The sequence below is a fragment of the Accipiter gentilis genome, chromosome 16 (genome assembly GCF_929443795.1).
Source record: "Accipiter gentilis chromosome 16, bAccGen1.1, whole genome shotgun sequence".
In the NCBI taxonomy this organism is placed as follows: Eukaryota; Metazoa; Chordata; class Aves; order Accipitriformes; family Accipitridae; genus Astur; species Astur gentilis.
The window spans coordinates 3465238-3488259 of record NC_064895.1 but is presented as its reverse complement, the minus strand read 5'-3'; the positions used below and the strand labels follow the sequence as shown (position 1 = coordinate 3488259).

General features: G+C 37.0%; 1 protein-coding gene across 1 annotated transcript in view; it reads right to left on the bottom strand.

The window, feature by feature from the left end:
* Nucleotides 1–23022, bottom strand: part of COL21A1 (collagen type XXI alpha 1 chain) — a 113143-nt gene that overhangs the window by 36491 nt on the left and 53630 nt on the right. The window contains exons 11-17 of the mRNA XM_049818671.1: nt 21721–21774; nt 20776–20829; nt 18180–18233; nt 17266–17319; nt 15585–15638; nt 15453–15506; nt 10998–11051 (exon numbers count right to left, since the gene is read on the bottom strand). Of these exons, the coding sequence (XP_049674628.1) occupies nt 10998–11051; nt 15453–15506; nt 15585–15638; nt 17266–17319; nt 18180–18233; nt 20776–20829; nt 21721–21774 (378 nt within the window). The remainder of the gene's footprint in view (nt 1–10997; nt 11052–15452; nt 15507–15584; nt 15639–17265; nt 17320–18179; nt 18234–20775; nt 20830–21720; nt 21775–23022) is intronic.

Below are 23022 nucleotides of genomic sequence, written 5' to 3'. Positions count from 1 at the left end.
CTTATGTTTAGTGCACAGTGTTTAGTGACTTGCCACTTAGGACAGGCACATATTAATTACATATTCATGCATTTCACAGTCTAACATAGTCTACATACACAACACTTTCTGTGTGATTGAACACAGCTGCTGAGCCATAATCTTGAACACAGTTGCTGTGAATTATAGATGAAAGCAATGCAAAAACAACATTCTTATTTATAACCTGGTAAACTAAATTAATATGTTCTATGCCTTGTATTTTTGCACAAGATCTACTGTCTAAGTGACAATTTATTGTTACTAAAAATATTTTTAATTGTATTAGTATAGATACTAGAAACTGAGGTATTTTATATCGTACCTCTGTATTATGTGTAAGACCAGAAATTAGCATTTACAACCACACAAATAATAAAGCTGGCATTGTTGCAGAATATTTAAACACAAAATTTTAAAAAAATCTTATATATGACTTACTTGTAACTCCTCTGTCATTATCCACAAATGGGATGATTACTCCACTGGTTGTCAAATATTTTCTCCTTTACAAAAGAACTTTTTTTCATTTTTTGCTCTTTCTTCCCAATAAACTGCAAAAATGTTACTTCAATGATTTCAAATACTTTGTCATATCACATTTTGGTTCAAAGGTGATGTATATATGACTAAATCAGGCCAAAATAATGTGATGATACTGCCACCCAATAGGGACTGTTGGCTATTTTGGCTGTCAGAAGTTCATTCAAATTCATAAGTATTTCACTATGCATGTTTTTAATTTTCTAATCCTAGGTGTAACATTTCTGTTGAGGAACATACAAAATCCATTTTGTTAAACACATATTTTCCAACGTGTTATCTATATTACTGAAGAATTTGACAGTGTCTTGAAGTGTTCCTTGAAAACTGTGGGAGTTAAAAAGAAAACTGTAAGGCAAGAATAATGGTGAGATGTTGTTGTTACAAGATTAATCAGTACATATGAAACATTGCTTACTGCAAGTATAAACACCACCAAATTTCCTGGCACTAAAATGGCAGATGTCAGCCCAATACACAACATACACCAGTCCAAACATTCTCTTCAAGCATCTCCTACTTCAGAAAAGCCTTTCTTGGATGTATGAAATTAGCACACAAGTTCAGCAATGCCCTAAGTATTATTATTGACATCAGGTGGACCCAAAAGAATGCAAATGAATCCTTTTTTAAATATCACATGTCAAAGGAAGTGAATGTTAACCACTTAAGGCATACCTATTTTATACCAGTTTTACTATATAATGTCCACGATCTTTAGTGTTTATTGTTTTCTTAGCAGGGTGAATTAACCCATTATGCCTGGAAAATATTAGATCAGATCAAATTAGATTAAACACTTAAGCAAACACATAATTTAGTAAACTTACAGGGAAAGTAAAGAATGATTAAATAACTTCTAAACTTTCTAATTCAGATCAGCTACTCAGAGTCAAACAGGATTCACATACACATACGCACACACACTATATAGATTTAATTCTTTAATTCGATTCAGCAACTAATCACACTTTTAACTGAGATGTGGGAGTATAGAAATTTCTGATAAAGAATACAGGATCAATTTACAGTTGCATAGATTTGTCCATTCAGCTCATCAAAAACTTCCACTTGATCAAGTCCAGTAATTTTTTCAGAATGTCTTTTTTTCAGTCCAAGCAGTAGTATGTTAGTTAATGTATGTGAAATGCATCTGTACATCATTTGCTCAAAATAACATAAAACAACTCATTGGAAATGCTTTTGAATGATAATCAGTTATAGTAAACTGACTTTTTCCCACTTAAAAAAACATTAAAAGTCAAATTATATAGCTATAATGTTCAAATACTGATAAACCATCTCTACAGAAAGGCCCAGTGCAATATTAATACTAAGCAAATCTAGTTTCTGATACTCAGAAAAAAGGTAGTGATGTTTGTAAGCATGTGCGTATTGTGGTCTCTGCAACTGATGTGAAGGTGTCCAAGTCTCCTAAATGCACAAGCATTTAAATGGGCAAACATTTACATGTATTTTTGAGTAATACTACCACAAGAGGGGATATCTGATGTGTACTGTGTACATCCATACTGCCAAGCTGATTCACTGTTAGTTTCATACCAGATCTCTGGACACCATCTCAGCCAAGCTGCGAACATGACAGCTGAAGGCTGAAGCTGCAGGATGAAGTAAATATGATCATTCCTGCAGTGAGAAAAAACACAGGTGGATCAATGTGTGTCACAGCTCTTACTCTGCAGACAGTATATGCTTATGCCAAAGCGCTTCCTCTGGGAATTAAAGGTCACTTTCTAGTACAGATGACTAGTAAGTATAATATCAAGTTTAAAGTCTCTACATGAAAATTTCCAATAAATGCCCGAAATTTTTTTAATGCACAGAAGAAATTGCACTCTTCAGAAATGTTTGTGGGTTTGTGTATAAACAGGACTATTTCATTGGAATGACTCATGGAATACAAATAAATAAGGACTACCACTGATTTTTTGTGCTTAGAAGACAGTTACTGCATTCTTTAACAAAGCTGCACCTTCAAGTGTTTACTGCAGGATAATTGTTTCAGAATCACACTGTTTTAACAGATTTTTTAATTTATGCAAGATTCAGAAATTAAGAGACATTTTAACAAATGGCAAGCATCTGTTTATTGCAATACAGCTCAGCAAGTCAGTAGGGATTTTTTAAATTGGTACAACGTATTGGTCAGAGGTATTTCTATCACTATGTTCACAAAGCAGCTGCAATGGAGGAGGAATGCTGGTACGTTACTTCTATCAGGACATGAATTACTAAGAAAAGTGCTAGCGTAGCCATAAAAAGGTCACTACAGCATACAAGCATAAAAACAGACTACTCTGAGTACTGTTTATAACTATTTATAGTACATGCCATTCATGCCCATAACAGGCTTACAACTACAGCTCCTTTCATATTTCCTTACATCTTTCAAGAAATTGCCTTTGTTACCATTGCATCTATAAAATAGTCTTAAAGAAATGGCAGCAAGGTATGCCATTTTCTCCACTTGATTTTCCAAAGTTATCAAATTTTAAACAGTACTAAGCGAAAAAATCAAAAAACAATACTTTCCTAGTCTCTGTAAACAAAAAAAAAATATAAAAGATACTATATAATTACAGAAAATTATTATAATTAATGCAATTGCATAGTGTATGAAGACAGAAATTTAAAAATTAGAAATCATGAGGAACAGACAGAAAATGAGAATTAGATGGGAAAAAAATGTTAGTTTTACAACATAGAAAAGCAGGAATTATTTTCCAAGTTGCATTAAGTCAGTGGGTCCAAATTTATTTCAGCCTTTATTGTGGCCCAAGTCCAGACTGAATTCAGTGGGAATCTTTCCACTGATTCCAATACGCTTTGGCTCAGCAAATATGCTGTCATGTCTTACATCATTTTTGTCAGCTGAGAATAATAGAGTAGTTCAGACTAGTCTGCCTGAAGTTCCAGAAGTCTTTCATTACCTGTTTCTTTACAGCACCACTGTCATATCTATCTTCTTAAAAGCAATTAACTCTGCTGAAAATGTAGTATGCAATGAATTTAGTTAAAATAACTTGTCAGTCAGAATGAAGAAGATAACCTAGGTTGCAAATAAAGTCTGTTAAAAGTATATACACCTAAAGTGGACCTAAAAGTTGTAACTGACAGGAAAACCTGCATTCAGTCTAAAAATGTGGTTGAACTCTGAGCAAGCACTAATTAAAGCAGCAGTAATTAAAGAATGATTATTGAAAGTATTGTGCTGTCAAAGCTGTCACCTCCCCCTTCCTCAAGTGGGAACAAGACTAACAACATCTGTTATAGTAGCTCCAGCAGTCAGAAAGTCATCAGCAAGATTCTGCCCTGTTTACTCCAACAATTCAGAAATTAGAAGAAGTAGTAAAGAAACAATCACTAGAAAAACCAATTCAACTAACCAAACCTACTTGTAAAGAAATAATGATGTATGGCATATGACTACCAAAATCTTACTGCATCAGCTCTTTATGTAGAAAAAGCACTCCACCCGAATAACCATCTCACTTTTTACATAAATGTATTTACAGGTTGAAGTCCAAATTTTCAGCAAAGAAATATGGTATCCTTTTGAGACTCACAAAATATCATTTGCAGAGCAAATACCAGTCCTTACTTCCCTTATGACTGCAATGCTGACACCTTTGAAAAGCAGGTCATCAGTGTTCAGAATTCAGCTACTATTGAGGCATCTCAGACTAGTGGAAAAGCATGAATATTAGATTTGAATCTAAGAATTTTGATAGACTCACAACAACCATTTTGCTGAGTCTCCTGATCACTTTTCTCTTAAAGACTGACAGGAAACAATTTATTCTAAAGAGAGTGCTATTTTATAGCAGTGCCTAACTTAAGGCAATATAAAACTTGAATGAGTATTTAGTCCTCTATCAAACATTTTCACAAGTATTAAATCCACAAAACACATGATCTTTTGAGCACTGGAAATACAACAGGATTTTTATGCTTTAATCTACTGACAGATTAAAAGTAGAAATACAGCAATAATCAGACTAGGTGCATTAAAAAATAAACTATCACTTTCAGAAAGAAAGATATTTTTCACAAGGCCTATTGCATAGATAGAAACAAACCTAAAAACTCTAACTGAAGTATTTCATAACTCAGTATATAAATGTAGATAAAATACAAATGTTGAGTAAACAGCATCTTATTGACTAGAACTGGTACAAACCAACATAACATCAACATAAAGTGCATCAAGCAAAGCATATAGTGATCACTGAAAAACACATTTGTGCATACGTGTGGTTTAAATATTTCACTTCCACTTATCTCAGCCAGTGGTCATCATCTGTTTCAGTCAACACTAACACAGTGCTGCTCCTTCTCTTTGAGAAATAGGAAGATAGGACTGACAAAGTATTCACATATGATGCTGCATTCTCAAATATGGTTGTTATCAGAAACAACTCTGCAAATACACTGGATAAATATGACCACTAAAAGCACAAAATCTGAGCTATTTTATTAAAGTTGAATAGTAGCTTTCCTCCTAAACAGACTAGAACAGCTCTTACACTCCACTGTCTATTGCAAAGGTTTTGACTGTAAATTTTAATTTTCATTCTGTAAATAGTTCAAAACAATTACCAAGTTTTCCATTATTCACAGTCCCTTCCTCTTCCACAGGTAACTGGCTAGTTTCCCTCTCATATGGTCTACCTAAGTTAACCAAGTTAAATGTACAGAAATCATGTTAAAATTACTTTCGGATTCTGTTGTAGATTTGAAGGGGGACTTGAACACCTTAAAATTTGCACAACTCATCTAACTATATTAGATAATCTTATAAAAGGTGTTCCTCTTTACACACTGTTCATTTATTTCACATTTTTCACTCAAATATGATCATTGTGGTGTTAATATTACTCTCCTCAGTGATTCTCATGATAATATACGCATGGCTAGAGGCATAAATGGGTGCAACTAAAGTGAATGAAAATTCTGTTGCAGCAGGTAAATATAGGCAAAATATCATTTTTCAGAATATCCTCCATTCTCAAGATATTTGCTCATCTATATATGTCAGTTTATGAAATGACAGTCAGTGATATGTGTTAAAGCTGTACTGAAGAAGAATAAAGTTCATTAGAATCAGCTACATTTACATTTTAATAAATAAATATCATTATTTCCTATATTATTATTACGATTGGCTGGCTGCCAGGCATTTGTTCCAACAATAGGATCTCTAAGGAACATTGTCAGTAAATACAGTTGCTAGTAGTTCTGTTTTGTGTCTGCTTTTTTCATAGTTTTTTTCCTATGCAAAGAAAGACAAAAGAGGCAACACTGAACACAAGATTACTTAACAAGCCATCCTGCCTCAAGGTGTTGCAATCTAAGGGTTCCACTAAAGCCAATTTTTTCTTAGAGAAGAGATCTGGAAAACTGTATAATAAGGGAATATTACATTGCACACAGAATTTAAAAAGACCGAAAAATATTTTGTTCTGTATGCTACCCATACAACTAAGTCAGGAATATTCTTTCCTTGGTTCCTGTTTCTAGTAATCTCAGCATGGCTATAGATGCAGTAGAATTACATTAACTTTAGGTTTGCTTTCCAAATATACAGGCTACCTGACTATACCAGTTTCTATGCTGTATTTTGAAGACTTCTGCTTTATGAATTAAAATACAGCAACTTCTGTTGGATATTTTTATATCCTTAGTTTCAGAAAGAATTCTGCTACCATACCCTAGCATAAAACACACATTTTTCAGAGAATGCATTGATCTAGATCTAGCATTCATGATGCAGTTATAAAAGATCGATCAACAGACAAACCAGGAGTATAGGTATAACAGTGGGAGTCAGGTCAGAAGCTGAAAGGCATGCTATGCTGCTATCACTGGCACAAACAAGGCCACATCTGAGGTCTTGTGATGTGACCTAAATATTAAGGGCAAACTCTACCAGTTTAAGTGTTTGCAGCTGTATTTTTGAAAAATATGATTTCTGGAGAGTAAACATGAGCATTTGCAAATGTTCAGACGTATTACTTGTGGCAGGACAGCATATGCTAGGCCTAGAAGAGTGCCATAAATATCCTGCCAGCTTCACCCACAAGCACTCCCTTCAGAGTTCCCATCTGCATGATTGTAAACACAAGGAGAAGCCTAACAAAGCTTCCACTGAAGCCAAACTCTGACAAAAATCTACCTATGTTAAAAAGAACAAGGCTGAAATTAAGCTCAAATAAATTTTGATTTATTCTATCTTTTAGACAGTTGGCCCCTCAAAAAAACATATTTATCAAAACAGCCTGTCATCAGTAAGATAGATGAGTAGCCATTAAACTACTCAAGTGACAGCATGGCCTATTTTTGTCATCAGTAAAATGAGCTTGATTACTAGCTTTACTAAATGCTATCTAAATTATTCTGACCATACTGTCAAATGTTATTCTTACACAGAGTGAGTAGAATTGGGATGGCCTGGCTAACTTAAGTTCCAAATAGTACTACTGAGGGAAAAAGCCCACATCACTTGGAATTATTCACTTAGCTTTACAACCTACTTTCTCCTGTTCATAACTTTGGGATTAATAACAGTAATAATATATCAGAAAGTATGTTTCCAGAAAATAACCACACCTCTCAGAGGCTGGAGTCAATGGCATTTCATCTCAACTGTGCTCTCCATCCTAGGCAGTTGCCTCTTAGATGTCTGAAGATGCATTCATTTTGCAACCATGCTCTTTTTATTTGCTAAAGCAAGAGGGATCATAAGATGGCTATTTTTAAAAAGATCATCTGTATTGGGTTTGCATGGCAAGGTTTTGGTAGCAGGGGGGCTACAGGGGTGGCTTCTGTAAGAAGCTGCTAGAAGCTTCCCATACGTCCAACAGAGCCAATGCCAGCTGGCTCCAAGTCAGACCTGCTGCTGGCCAAGACCAAGCTCATCAGTGATGGTGGTAGCACCTCAGGGATAACAGATTTAAGAAGGGGAAAAACTGCTGCGCAACAGCAATTACAGCCAGAGACAGGAGTGAGAACATTTGAGAGAAACAACTCTGCAGACCCCCAGGTCAGTGAAGGAGGCGGAGGAGATGCTCCAGGCGCCAGAGCAGAGATTCCCCTGCAGTCCATGAGGAAGAGCATGGTAAGGCAGGCTGTCCCCCTACAGCCCAGGGAGGTCCACAGTGGAGCAGATCTCCACCTGCAGCCCGGGGAGGAGCCCATGCCAGAGCTGGTGGATGCCCCCAAAGAAGGCTGTGACTTCATGGGAAAGCCCGCACTGGAGCAGCCTGTGACTGAAGAACTGCAACCTGTGGAAGGGACCCACACTGGAGCAGTTCATGAAGAACTGCAGCCCATGGGAAGGACCCACACTGGAGAAGTTCATGGAGGACTGTTTCCTGTGGAAGGGACCCCATGTTGGAGCAGGGGGAGAGTGTGAGGAGTCCTCCCCCTGAGGAGGAAGGAGCAGCAGAGACAACGTGTGGCAAACTGACCCCAACCCCCATTTCCCGTCCCCCTGTGTCACTGTGGAGGAGGAGTTAGATAAAATCAGGAGTTAAGTTAAGCCTGAGAAGAAGGGAAGGGTGGGGGGAAAGTGTTTTTTAAGATTTGGTTTTATTTCTCATTATCCTACTCTGATTTGGTTGGTAATAAATTAAATTAATTTTCCCCAAGTCGAGTCTGTTTTGCCTGTGACGGTAATTGCTGAGTGATCTCTCCCTGTCCTTACCTCAACCCATGAGCCTTTCATTGTTATTTTCTCTCCCCTGTCCAGCTGAGGGGAGCAGGGAGCGATAGAGCGGCTTTGGTGGGCACCTGGCGTCCAGCCAGGGTCAACCCACCACATGAACTAAACAATAGGCCATGTCTAACACTAATGTGGCTGAATTGAAGGAATAAAGACTGTTTGCATGAATGTTTATATGGGTGGGGTATCCATGCAACCTGCTGTGCTGTCCCAGGGCCACAGTTGCATCTGGCTGGTTAACAATATAGAGACATACAGTTTCAACAGTATCATCCGAGGCCTATCTCGAGCTTAGGCAGCCTATTTGGCTATCACAGGGAGGGCACAGCAGAGTTTAGTCCCTCTCCCCCACAGCAGTGCCCTAACTACTAAGGTATCCCACCAGAGAAGATTACACTGAATTGCCAGAAGAGGAGCAGAGAGGAGGCGCTCACACATGATACATCAAATACACATTGGAGGAACAACAGAAACAGTAAGTTGCACAAGACATCCCTCACAGCCCCTACAATCCAGCTCACTTTCCATCGGATGAAAGCCAACTACCCTCTACTTGCATAGGGGAGCCCACATATCCCATGGCTGAGGATAGCTTTTATTTTGCACAGCCCAAGCACACACTTTCACCACAAAGTCGCTGCACAGAAATGCCCTTTGCTCGTCCTCCAGGCTCTAAATAGACAGGAGCACCATGTCTGCATGTGCAGTCTGGTGCTGTACCAGCAATAGAGGCAGACGAGCAGGTATGACTAGGTGTCTTACATTTCCTACTGGTTACCTTGAGGCGATTTCCTGGTCAGCATGTAGACTTTCTTGCTCTTCAGAAGAACCTCCACTGATTATAAATGAAGCATATAGTGCAATGTGGCTTGCCCTGTTAGGATTGTGTAAATCTTCTGTAGTTGTTTATATATTGGAAGTCTTCCTCTATATAATTTTATGGTGATTTTAAAAGACTTCTCAGTGATTTTAATGTCTTAAATCTGCCACTTGATTTCTCTTTAAAGCAAAAGCATGGGACTTAAGTGATGAGTTTACATTGCTGTTTAAAATGTTATATTGTGAAGGATTTATATTAATTTTAAACCAAAATATATTTCTTTACTAGATATAGGTCACACTTAACCAAAGGTATCAGATCAGAAGGACAGCTGTTGAAGTATTAAATACTTAGTTTTCCCTAGGTCAGAAAAGCCTTCTCCTTCCTATTTTTTAGATTAATTAAAAAAAAAAAAATCACAATGACTAACTAACATTTTTTTCTAAAAACGAAAAGAGACAAAACAAGGATAGGGACAATAACAGAAGTCTTGTTATCTCAACACATTTGTTACTAACTAACAATATACCAAACCCTCTTCACTTGTATTTTATGGTTTTTAATTAAGATTAGCTTTCAGTCTTTCTTACATTTGAAGATACCATAGATTTTTAAAAGGTTAATACATCTCACAGTTATTTGGGACAGAAAAAGATGAAAAAATAAAGCCAAGTGAAGAATTACGTGTGTTCTTCATTTAAGCCAGCCAAGTGCGAAGACAGTCTCTTGGGAATGATTGCCCAGTGTTTTGCAGTCTCCTCACAGTGTTGTATGAGGTTTTGGTGAATTTATAAAAAATTTAAATGAAAGAGCTTGAGAATTTTTCAGCTGGGAGCATTATTTCCATCTACTAGTTATCAAAATTCTCTACCAGATTTTAGTACCATATAACACATACTGCCTCTTGTTACATTCAATACCACAAATATTTCTGAATGTATAAGGCTATATCTCCTTATCTTACAATTCAAAATGTAATTCAGAATGTAATTCATCTGGAAGGCAGTGTTCCACCAACTGAGCTTCATTTACTGCTCTTGGCCTACAGAAGAATTACCGATAGTTTGAAGACAGCTGGCTCACTCGCAGCACTCAAAGCTTTCAGCTATTTCTACAGATAACTTGGCTCCTCTGCTTCAAGTAAAGTCTGGTGGCCTCAAAGAGCCAAACAAGGAAACAAGGAGGACAAAGCCTAGCTATCGCATGTAAAGAGGAGGAAAAATGAGCTGCCCTGAGGACTTGCCCAAACACCCGCAGAGGAACAATGTCTTTGGAAACGAGCAAAACAAAAATGCAGCAGCATGCTCCCCAGCTAAGCAAGAACAGAGATACAGATAACACAGACAGTGTCACAAGATGTAAGGACGTAAAAGACCAATAAAACTGGACAAAGATGGGGGGGGGGGGGGGGGGGGGCGGGGTAGACAGTGAAAAAATAAACTTTAAAAGTGCAATTAACAAGTATATGAAAGAACATATACCGTGTTGCAGAAATGAGAGTTAAAAATACCCAGAATTTTTCCTCATGTAACTATCAATATCTAACCATACCATCCTATAAATAGGAAAGAAGTCAATAATGAGACATCTTTCTAACATATATACAAATTGGTATATAACAGCAATATAGTTAAGACTCTTTTAAGGCATCTTTGAATTTAAAGGCTTTTTTATTTCTTTTACTAAATCCAAATTTAAAGATGAACATCAGAAAATAAAAAAGCACTTTTACAAAAAGCGACATATCAACCAATTCAAATCAACATGCATGAAACATTAAGTATAACAGCCATTAACTTAAAAAAAGAAAAAAAAAATAACCAAACCAAACAAATTAATACATAAGAATACGTCAGCAATTTAATCACTTACGGGCTCTCCCCGATGTCCTTCTAGGCCTGGAGATCCAGGCTGTCCGACTTCTCCCTTTAAAATAAGAAAGATTGTTAAATACAATATTAAAAAGAAAGAACTTCCTTTGCACAATAAAAATTTTTCTTTCAAATAGTAAATTTTTATTTTTAATATAAGTAAATTACACATGATCAAGGCTTCATCAAACAAACAACTCTTTAAAAACAGTTTCAAAGACAGTAAGAAGTGTTATCAATCTGACATTCCCTCATTCTGCGTCCAACAGACAGCTGTCAGTTTGCAAAAAGAGATGAGATAATTGTCTTTTGAATCAGAACAGTAACTACTGGTTGAAGAAGGGCATAAAACAATATTGCTATTGTCTAATCTTTGGTACAACCAACAGTCTGAAAACTATTTCAAAGCACTCCAGAATACAGCAGTACCAGATATGAGCAAATCTTTATGCCCTTATTCAAAATATGTAAGATACAAAAAATATTCTGAAAATTTGAAGAATAATTCCAGAAATAAAAGCACATAAAACAAAGGTCAGTTTATACATATATATATATGTAAATATATATATATATATATAAAAAATAACCTGGTAATAATTAACTTAAAATTACAAAACTGGACTTGAAGTAACAATGGGTAGCATCTGGGTTTCAAGCCATGCTTTACTTTGCATTCTTTCCCAGAATGAATATTTTAAGAAAACAGGAAAGCTCCAGCAGAAATTTCCTTCAAAGACAGCCTGTTTGTTACTGCTCTGAATTTGATTAGAGACCCAGAAAGAAGCAATGTTTTATAGCAAGCAGATGTTGAAGTCAAGCTGACAAAATGTTTGAATGAAGAATATGACTTCTCTTAACTATGACATTATAAAATGAATAAAAACTAATGAGTATGTCATATTTTTGTACTACAATAATTAAAAGAATAGCCATGAAAATGTCTTTCAGTTTAAATGTACGCAGGTTCACACACCTAAGATACTGAATTATCAGTATATTGTTTACAAGCATAAAACCAGATCAAAATACTCTCCAAATTCATGCTTTATCAACATAATACTTCACGCTAATGGGCCACCAGTGACATTTAAAATTTTGTTTTAAACAACTACGACAATCACCTGTCCATGTTACCAAACACCAGAGAGGAAAAAATCTAATACCTGATTATTTTTTTCTATTTTCTATAGTACCAGAGAAGAAATTTGTCCACCAACTTAGGAGAGGTATCTGTGTGTATATATGTATATAAAATCATAGAATCACAGAATCATTTAGGCTGGAAAAGACCTTCAAGATCATTGAGTCCAACCATCAACCATGCCCTGAAGTGCCTTGTCTACACGCTAAACCATGCCCTGCATTAAACCATGTCCTGAAGTGCCTTGTCTACGCGCTTTTTGAACACCTCCAGTGATAGTGACTCAACCACTTCCCTGGGAAGCCTGTTCCAATACCTGACAACCCTTTCAGTAAAGAAATTTTTCATAATATCCAGCTGACAGAAGAGACCAGCACCCACCTCACTACAACCTCCTTTCAGGTAGTTGTAGAGAGCGATAAGGTCTCCCCTCAGCCTCCTTTTCTCCAGGATAAACAGCCCCAGGTCCCTCAGCTGCTCCTCGTAAGACTTGTGCTCTGGACCCTTCACCAGCTTCGTTGCCCTTCTCTGGACGTGCTCCAGCACCTCCATGTCTTTCCTGCAGTGAGGGGCCCAAAACTGAACACAGGACTCAAGGTGCGGCCTCACCAGTGCCCAGTACAGGGGAACAATCACCTCCCTGCACCTGCTGGCCACACTATTTCCGATACAGAAAATATATATATAATACATATAAAATAAGGCAGGATTCATTTGAAATAAATTCATGTAGGTAACTAGGCTCCTATCACAGCCAACAGAAGTCTAGTCAAGACCAGCCACCAGGAGCTCAATTTCATTGCTTGCTCATAGACATTTGTCATACTTGAGATACCCACGGGTGTCCTGTCTGGGTTCCTACTCGCACTCCAGAAAGGTACTGGCTTTCCATAGGACTTATGTCATATTTGTCAGCTCCTTAGGATGCTTTGGACACTAATGCATCTCAAATGAACCAGGTGCTTTTATGTAGTCAACTAAACTGGTACCTACAAGTCTGCCTTCTTTGAACTGAACTGCTCTCCAGACTCCACTGGCATTACTGGTTAGAACTCCATTGACTTCAAAGGCAAAACAGGCAAAATAGGCAGCTACTACATCTATAGACACAAACTTAGCTGAGTGTTTTAAGAACGTCTGTTAAATTGTCTTTGCCTGACATATTTCCAAGTGTCAGAGATACATGCTCTTGTAGATATGTATTAATAATGACAATTTGTAGGCAAGTATCAGTGGGATTTGAAGATCAAAATTAAATTAATGTAGGCGTATTTAAAACTAAACCAAATAACAAATAAAGAAAAAGTCCTTCAATATCATAGAAATAATCTGTTGTTGGTTGCTGAAGTTAACTTCAGAAAAATGAACAATAAGAAAATATTTTTTCCCATAATTCAGATTTACAACTTCTTTTACTAACATATTTTAAGGGTGTAAGCTTAAGGGCAGTTAAAAAAAAGCAGTATACCAATTTGATATAAAATAAAGTTATTCTATTACCTTTTAGCACAGTCTTATTATGCCTTCCAAAGAGAAAAAAAATAAATAAATACTGAGTTAACCTACAGTAAAAGTTAAATTTTAGATATACTTTTTAAAGGCTGTTGTTTTGTATGTGTTCTCCTAATAAATTTTTGAATTGCAGGATGATTGGTTATACACTGAAGTTGAGCAATTTTTAGAATAACAGTGCTGTAGTGTTTTATGTAAGTGATAACTGCCCCCTTTAACTTCAAATTAAGACACCTGCATGTGTTTTTCTACCTGAAGTTGTCTAGAGATACATTAGGGATCCAAGATCCCATTACAGTGAACAGGGGCTTGATTCAGTTACCTAATCACAAATCCCTGGTGCTATTTGAGGTGTTCTAGGGCAGCCAAGGCTTCCACATTGGGCTGGCAGGTACCACCTACAGGACACCTGTGTCCTTCTGAAATGGCACTTACAGGTCACCTGGGGTACCCAAAACCAGCATATAGGACTGCACATTTATGAGTGATCTCACAAGTTATAGCAGTTAACAGTCAGCAGCTGAATGACTTTAGAGGTTCCATTTATTATATCTAAGAAGAGCTTGTCAACACACAGACATGCAGAGCCATTTCCTGCTGTAAATAAGGGTGAAAAAGTTTTCACTATGAAGACAGTCAAGGATGGAACAAGCTGCCCAGTTGTGCAGTCTCCATCCTTGCAGGTCATCAAGACCCAGCTGAGCAACCTGGTATGGATTCAGTGCTGTCCTGTTTGTGAGCAGGAGGCTAGTCCAGGAGATGCCCCAAACAAAGCCTCCTCCAGCCTGAGTGAGCCTGGGATCCTGCTGGATCAACCTTGTTGGCAGCTGCTGCCTGGAAGGGCTTAGGTCTCTCATAGGTCTTGTGTCATATCTCGCTGCTGCAGCAGATGTCACAGATATGCCATGGTATCCCCAACTGCTGTAGACAAGCATGGTCACAAAATGGAGGAAAGACCCAGATCTCGAACTACAGTAACAGGCATTTAGAAAAGTACACTTAAAAGTACACTTGCATTTTTGGACACTGAAGGAACATTCATCTTGAGCGGCCCTAGGTCACTTTATTATTATTAAGAAAAATACTGTAGGAACAAAGTTGCTGTTGAAAGGCTTCTTTAGATCAATTCAACTGAACATTTACATTGCATATTAATAAAAATTATTTCCTGTGAACTTAAAACTGATACTGCTAAAGTCCATCTTTTCAGAAATTAGAACAGTGCAAACAACTGGGTAAACAAAACGTCCAGCGAGCTCACAGAGTGCAATATATTAGAGAAATACCAGATCCTGTAGTCTTTTTTACAGTAGACATACTTAGTCTACTTGAAAAACTGTTCTAAATTAAAGAGCATTGCACAATGAAGAGAATGCAAACATAAACATGAATCCAATACTTAAGTTTTTTTCCCCTAACTTTCACCCAGCTCCCTTCAAAAGCAATAATAATAGATTACTTCCTTCTTAACTGTACACAACAGGTATGCTCTGCAGTGTATGCCTGCATATAAATTTCATTGACAGATTCAGAGTTAGAGAAATACAAACAGGATAAGGGAGACAAAGTATAAACAATCTCTGGTGATCACTAACAGTCTTAATAAAAGCATTGCCCCTGCTCACAAACCAACTGAAATCAATGAAGTCCGCCCATTGACCGCAGTCGACTTTGGCATTTCCCAGTAACACACATTATTTTAATTGCCAGTAATTCTCCACAGAATTAACTGGGTATATTTAGACCAGTAGCAATGCTATTGAAGACTTTGGCAAGATATGAATATACATTCGTACATACCTTGAAACCAGGACTTCCTGGTAATCCATCTTTCCCACTTCTGCCAGGGTCTCCCTGTGGCAACAGTTAACAGTCATCAGTAGGTGAATTAACAAGAAAAAGTTAAAGGCAAATTGTCTTCACAAAACTTACGGATCGCCCAGGCATTCCTGGAAACCCTGTATCACCTTTCTCTCCTTTTGAACCCTGAGAAATACAGCAATGAAAAGTAAGTAGTGCTCAATGTTTATGCTGCAAATTCAGTACATTTAACCCATAATTCATGTATGTTATTTTGAAAACGTATGGAAGAACTGTTTCTTTTGTAACACAGGCAGCAGTCAACTACTAACTACCCCCGATACAGAAACTTAAATAAGTTCTAAAATGTAGAAATGTGAACACAGACCCTCTTTCAAATTGCTTAAAACTCTAGTCCAGTAAATACATGAAGAAAACATAAAGACAGGTGAAAATATAACTGTTAACAGTGGATGACCAAAATACGCTCTCTGAAATATAAATATTTACATACAAGCACACCCTGCTTTCTATAAATTACAGATTAAAACAACATCATTCTTCCAGGCCACTATCAGTCTCACTCCACTCATGTGGTCCTCTCCTCACTGCCCTTACTCCGGTCCCTCTTCCCCGTTTGGTTGTATGTTTCATGTACATTTCTATGTATTAAAAAGCACAGACTTCTTTGCAATATAATTATTACATATACCCCACATTAAAGGCATAGACATATATGCAACAAATATATTTATAAGCGTTTTGTGCCATGTTAAAATAAATTACATTGATCCATTAACAGAAGGATGAAGAGAGTTCTCAAAATATCCAAATAAGCAGAGTATGAATTTACTATTACTAGACATAAGTATATCCAGTAACTTCAGTGGAAATTTTTCCGAGTTAGGACTGCAGAATTAAATTCTCTGTGAATACACCTATTATAAAAATATAAATTATATTTCATTGGGTGCAGGTGCCCAGGCGCTGGCAGGGGGGGCTGCAGGGCGGCCTCTGTGAGGAGCGGCCGGGGCTGCCCCAAGCTGGACACAGCCGGTTCCAGCCGGTTCCAACCCACCCACCGCAGGGCACTGCTCAGCCCCACAGACAAGGTGGGGGTGCCTTGGGGAAAATATATTTAAGAAAGGGCAAAAACGTGACACAGGCAAAGTAAGGAGTGAGGAAAAAAGTGAGAGAAACAACCCTGCGGACACCAAGGTCAGTGAAGAAGGAGAGGGGGGAGGTGCTCCAGGTGCCAGAGCAGAGATTCTCCTGCAGCCTGTGGAGAAGACCATGGTGGAGCTGTGGTAGCCAAGCTGCAGCGCATGGAGACCTCATGCAGGAGCATGTTTATCCTCAAGGACTGCAGCCTGTGGGAAGGACGCATGCCGGAGTAGGAGAGAAGTGTGAGGAGGAAGGAGAGCAGGGAGGAACTGTTATGGACTGACCATCCCACCCTGCTCCCCATTCCCCATATCATGAAGGAGTGAAGTTGAGACTAGGGAAAAGCATGGGGAGGGGAAGGTATTCTGGTTTTTGTCTTTGTTTCCCTCTATCCAAACCTATTTTAGTTGGCAATAAATTAAGTCAATTTTCCCCAAGTCGAGTCTGTTTTGCCCATGACAGTAATTGGTAGGTGATGTCCTTGTCCTTATCTGCACCCACAAGTTTTTCCATCTTATTTTCTCCCCCTGTACTGTTGAGGAGGGGAAAAAACAGAGTGGCTGGGGGGGCATCAGGCAGCCAGCCAAGGTCACCCCACCACAGATACCAATAACATTTTGCTTTATTTTATGATTATAAATTTACTTGCCTTTTTTCCATATATTCCTGGCACTCCCTGATCTCCTTTAGGACCCTTTTCTCCCTAGACAAAATGTGTGTGAATGAGTTAATTTTTAAAATAGAAGTAGTTATATACAGATATATATACAAAGTATACATGTATAGCAGACATAAAATGAAGCAGGCAAAGAGCTCCATCTGATATAAAACAGTATGCTCAAGACAGTAAATGCAAATCTTGAATTTTCCAAGCTCTCCTAGGGGAGAAGTCCAGAATGTCCAACACAGCTCCTGAGACAATCACAGCTCACAGGCTTAATGCTTCTATTTTCAATGGAAGGCACTTTGACTTTCTGGTTGCTTCAATATAGGTAGGTACCTAAGTGAAAATTCAGCTCTTTGAAAAGCGCTGCACTCTTCTGAAGACCTGATTTGAAAAGTTTAAAACACAAATTTGGAAAAACTAAGAAGTAAATTCAGTTAAGTACTAACACAAAGGAGCAAAAAATATGGTTGATGATGTTTTCAGGAACATAAATGTGAAATAAACTCATTGGTTTAGACCAGAACTATCCTTCAAAATGCTATCACTCAAATTGAATGATTTCAAGAAAATTGTATAACTATTTTTATTTTTTTGACATGGTTTTTGTGATGAAGAAGGTTCTAAGTAGTAGTAAAATCAAAGTTCAAAGTAATTAATATAGAATCCCATAGAACAGAATAAAAATGAAAAAAAAAAACAGGTGGTTTCCATTGCTTGATATGTATGTAATGAAGTCCTATGGCATGTATCTTCCTTCAATTTCAGCATCATATCTAATTCATTTTATGTAGTTCATCAAATGAACTGATATCCTATTGTATATAAACTTATTTTTCCTTTAAATTAGAGCAAGCTGAAACACATGAATATTGTAACAAGAAATATTTATTTACAACCTTTGCTGCTGGCATCCCATGTAATCCAGGAAAACCCGGTAGCCCACGGTCACCCTAAAAGAGCAAACATATTTTAAATCCTTATGTCTAAAATAGTAGTAGTGTATTATAATAACATTCATATTCTTAATGATAACAAATAGTGGAAATATGTTATATATCACCATATCAACTACATAACATTAGTATGCTGACTGATGAGAGTTTGTTGATCTTCAAACAAGATTCAATACATAAAAGAAAAAAAATAATCACTGATTTTTTTACAATAAATTTTACTGTAATCTCTCAATAAAGCTTATGGAGGTTCAAAAGTAGCAATTTAGCTTTGACAAGAGGAAAAACGTCTTTGAAAAGAGCTTTGAATATCTCTGCAGGAGCTGTGATTACCATCCATTCCTAATTCCCGAAGAATAAGGAAATTCCCTAAATCTGGGATGGCTTTGCTCCTACCTCTTACTGCAAATATCAAAGACCTATCGACCTTATCAAATTTCTCATCAGCTTACTCTGGATGAGTGAAGTATTAAAAAATACGGTATTAAGTACTTTCTCTAAAAAATAAACAAAATGAAACCAAAATACACTGATAAAACAACTTTCACACTTTGACAAATGATTTCTTATTTCAGTGGAAGAAAGAATCCACTTAGGTGAAAGCACTTGGCAACTGAACACAAGCCAAAACATCGGTTCTTTTTATTGTCCTCGCAGGTGTCAGATATCAGGAATTCCAGAACTTTTGCTACTGATACGGAAGATATTTACCTGACAATTTGTCTGTGAGTTCCCTTGAACAGTTACAAGAAAAGGCTAAATTATAACTTTGCACTACCTGACTTGAAACAATAGAAACAAGCTTAGTTGCTTGTTCCAGTAGACAGGATCTACTTCACTCAGGACAAAGAGCCAATCACCAAATCATTTCTGAACAATCACAATGTCTTCTCTCTGTTAATATCTAACTTTATATTGAGCAATATATTTCAATTTGTTTAATTTATTTCAGTCGTAATGGAGGAATAGTAAATTATGCTCAGGAAGCTATTTTATACAATATTTCAATTTCTAAGACAAAGGGTAAAAGAAAACATACCTCAGTGGTATTTATCAAAACCATTCATGTCTAAGCAGATTTGGAGAGATCTGTTACATATTTCAGAAGACAAGAACATGACCACAGGAATGATAGCTTGTGGGTTAATGCTATCAAAATATCTCTCAACAAATAAGTATTGAAAAAAGGCAATAGAAGGGAGTTCAAAAAATCAGCAAAGCTTATAAAATAAACACTTCGTGCATCCATTACTTCTTAATGAAAAAGAATGGAGCCTTGATTTCTGCTTAGAAGTGGTGATTCAATTATTGGATAAACTAAAGCACTTGGCAATGGAAACAGTTTTAAATTAGTTGCTACAGAAACTTTACAAGTAATGGGATGAAATTAAGAGATGAAAATTTGGAATGAATCATCAGGAAAAAAATTCTCATGGCAAGACTTATTTTACAATGGAAGAAGTTTTCCAGAACGGTGGTGAAAGCCCTATTTCTTGGCACATCTTAAACAAGGCTGGACGGAGCTTTAGGAAATATTCTATCTGTCACAACCCTGCACTGCCAGGAGAATATTTTTTCATCATCAGTATCTTAATTTCTGCACATGGCCCAATACTGACTGATCAATTAGATTAACGTCTAAGAGCAATTAGATTAAGATGCCTAAACACAGAACACAAGCACATTTTTCAGCTCTAATAATGCATTTAAGAATTCTGCTGAACAGTAATGAATTTAAGGACATGCTTTTAATATTGGGAACTTCAGAAGAAGGAAATTCTACAGTAAAATCTGTTTGGAAAACAAGTGTTTGTTTCACAAAAAAAGCTTTGACGTTTTAATAAAGCAAAACACATTTTTATCACAATGAACTTAGAACTCTTCTAAAAACACAGGACAAAAGTGTGAGAGAAGGGTAGACACAGATATTTACATATCAGTGAGACTTGCCAATAGCCAATGGCTAGTTTATTCACTGCATATACAGCAGATCCAGATTCAAATTTATCCTGATTACCAGGAGGTAGTTATATATAAGCTTCCACATCTGTCTGCAGCTCCAATCTACTGGCTACCCCAGCTAGAATTTTTCCACAAAAAGCTTTGGTTTCAATTAGTCAGTGTTTTCTGATAAAAAGTGCCATCCAAAAATTCCTACCTAGCTCATCTGGGTGCTCACTTAAAGACAAAAAGGGTGAAAAGAGATAGAAAGAAACAATTCTGACAGATGTTCATACTGTGCTTCCAGGTAGCCATATTTAGATATGCTTTCTAAATATATATTATTTAGTGCAATAAAGGTGTTACTGGCAGTGTTAAAGCCTATATAAACTTTATTGAATAAAGCTGACCAGGTATAACCAGTGTTATGAAGTAACATTCTAAATTTAGGATTCTTATTCGTTCTTTATTAGCTTTTTAGTAAACAATTCTCACAGAAGCCTCATATGAAAATATTGATACTGTTAACTGTACAACCAAAAATGATAAATGGTAAGAGTAAAATGTTTTTACCTATTACACTTTTTTTTATTTTTACCTTAGCCCCATCTTTCCCTGGCTCTCCTTTGATACCTGGAAAGCCACGTGGTCCCTAAGAGAGAAAAAATGAAAACCAGCTCAAATATTAATACAATCTGATACAGAATGAGACACAGAAATGTAATACAACGTGACCCAGGGACTGATGTGTCAGCTGGCTGATCACAACATTTTGGTAACTGAATACAAAAGCAGAACCAAGCATGAAATGTATCCAGCATGTATGAATATGGCACACTACCATAACACATGACTGGGGAACACCAAAACAATTCTTTGCTCTAACCAAGGACTACCCCAGAAAAAAAGAACATCACACAGTCCGTACTAGTCCAGAGATGTTCCCTTCCTTCCAGATGTCCTTCAGACAGCCTTCACAATATGCCATGTTGCAGGCTCGCTCTTGGCCCCAGCATGCACTCAGATATTTAATTCAACAAATTAATAAATCTTTGACTATCCAGCCAGACTGGATCATGGCACAAGTTGAATACAGCACTAGTTTCCAATAACTGTCCCAGTAAGGGCTACTAAATTAATGAAGAAAGGAAAAGAATTCTCCTCCATCCATCCTGGCTTTATCTGAAACCTTCTTTTGGACATGTGAATTGTGGGTAATCAACCACCGTGACAAGGCTTCAGATCGCTGTTACTGATTGACTCCTGGATCATGATGAAAATGTCTAAGCCCCAGCTAAGACTTGCTCCAACAGGGCTTACCCAGCAATTAGATTTGCAGTCTCATTTTCAGCCTACCTACAAGGCCCAAAGCCGTGTGAGTTCCAAAGCGATTCACCCAAGGACGGCCCCTGACTTCATGCCATTCCTTGAGCCCTTTTCAATCCTCATACCTCCACTCTCAATGACAAACAATGAATATTAGGAGAGAGTTGGTGGGATTTGCCTCAGATTTTCAAATTGTAGGAATGAAACAGAAACTTACTTGAACCCCTGGAGTTCCTGGGATACCTGGATTTCCTGCCGATCCCTGATATCCCTTCAGAAAAGAAACAAAGACTTGTGACTCTTCGTAAGTTATATTTACAAATTTCCAAACACCGATTTCAGGAAAAAACAATCCTCCTGGTTACTAGAGAACTGTTGTCACGACCCTGTCATTTTAAGTCACAAATTTTAGTAACTGCTACCACAATCACACATTTAAGATTTAGACGTCAGCTTTCAGAAGCTTTCATCTCTGCATCTGAATCTTGCAGCCTCCAGACTTTATGCTAAAATCCGTTATTCTAGAATTGTTTCATGAGAATGTTACAAACATATTGTTTTATTCCCCATTGGGAAGAAAAAAAGAACAAATTAACCCACATAGGTAGAGGCTGTTTTTTCCTCTCTCTCAAGAAAAATAGCTGAAAAATGCCAGCACTTTTAAAGGCTTATTTCCAGTTACAGGAATAAGCTTTAACAAACAAGACATGTTCTAATACATTATGCAGCTAGTTTTATAATATTATTTATAATATTCCATTCTCAATGCGAAGCACTTATCTACAAACCTGAAGGTATATAACAGGCTATGCAAATAAAAAAAATAATTTGAATGACTGGGACTACGAAAAGAAATACTAAATAATACATAATTTGAAAAGAGAATCTCAGGAATGCTTTACTAGAAATCAACATTGGTGCAACAAGAGAACTTTTACAGAACCCAGAACATAGGCCTGAGGTGTTTTGGTAGATTGGGTTGTACAAGTACAGCAAAGATACCAAATTTTTATTCAAATTAACAAGTGCTTTAGAAGGATCCTTTAACAGAGGCAAGTAACTGAAGAACAGGAATTTTACCTAGCTCGATTAAAAACACATCATTCCAATGGACAAAATGAGCTACAAAATGGGGTTTTTTTTGAGAAATATAGAAAACAAGAACAGAAATTGTCCTCTAAAACTCTGAGGCTATTTGGCTCTGACTTTTCAACAGGCAGCCCAAACTCAGTTTGATAAATCCCATAAAATGTACTATCCAATTTCAAATACCCAGAATTTGATCTTGATTTGAACTGAAAGGACTAATAATCCTATCTCTTAATGAGTTTCAGTCTTCAAAATTTAGCATAAAATTTAATGGGGTATTTCCACATTGGTAAAAAGGAGCTAATAGAACCTTTTCAATACAAGGCAGGCAATGTGTATGTCTGATTTCTTCTTTAAATCAGTCAGAGCTTACTGGGAATAATAAACAGAGCTAAAATTATTTGCTGGGTTAGATACAAGAAAGTACTTG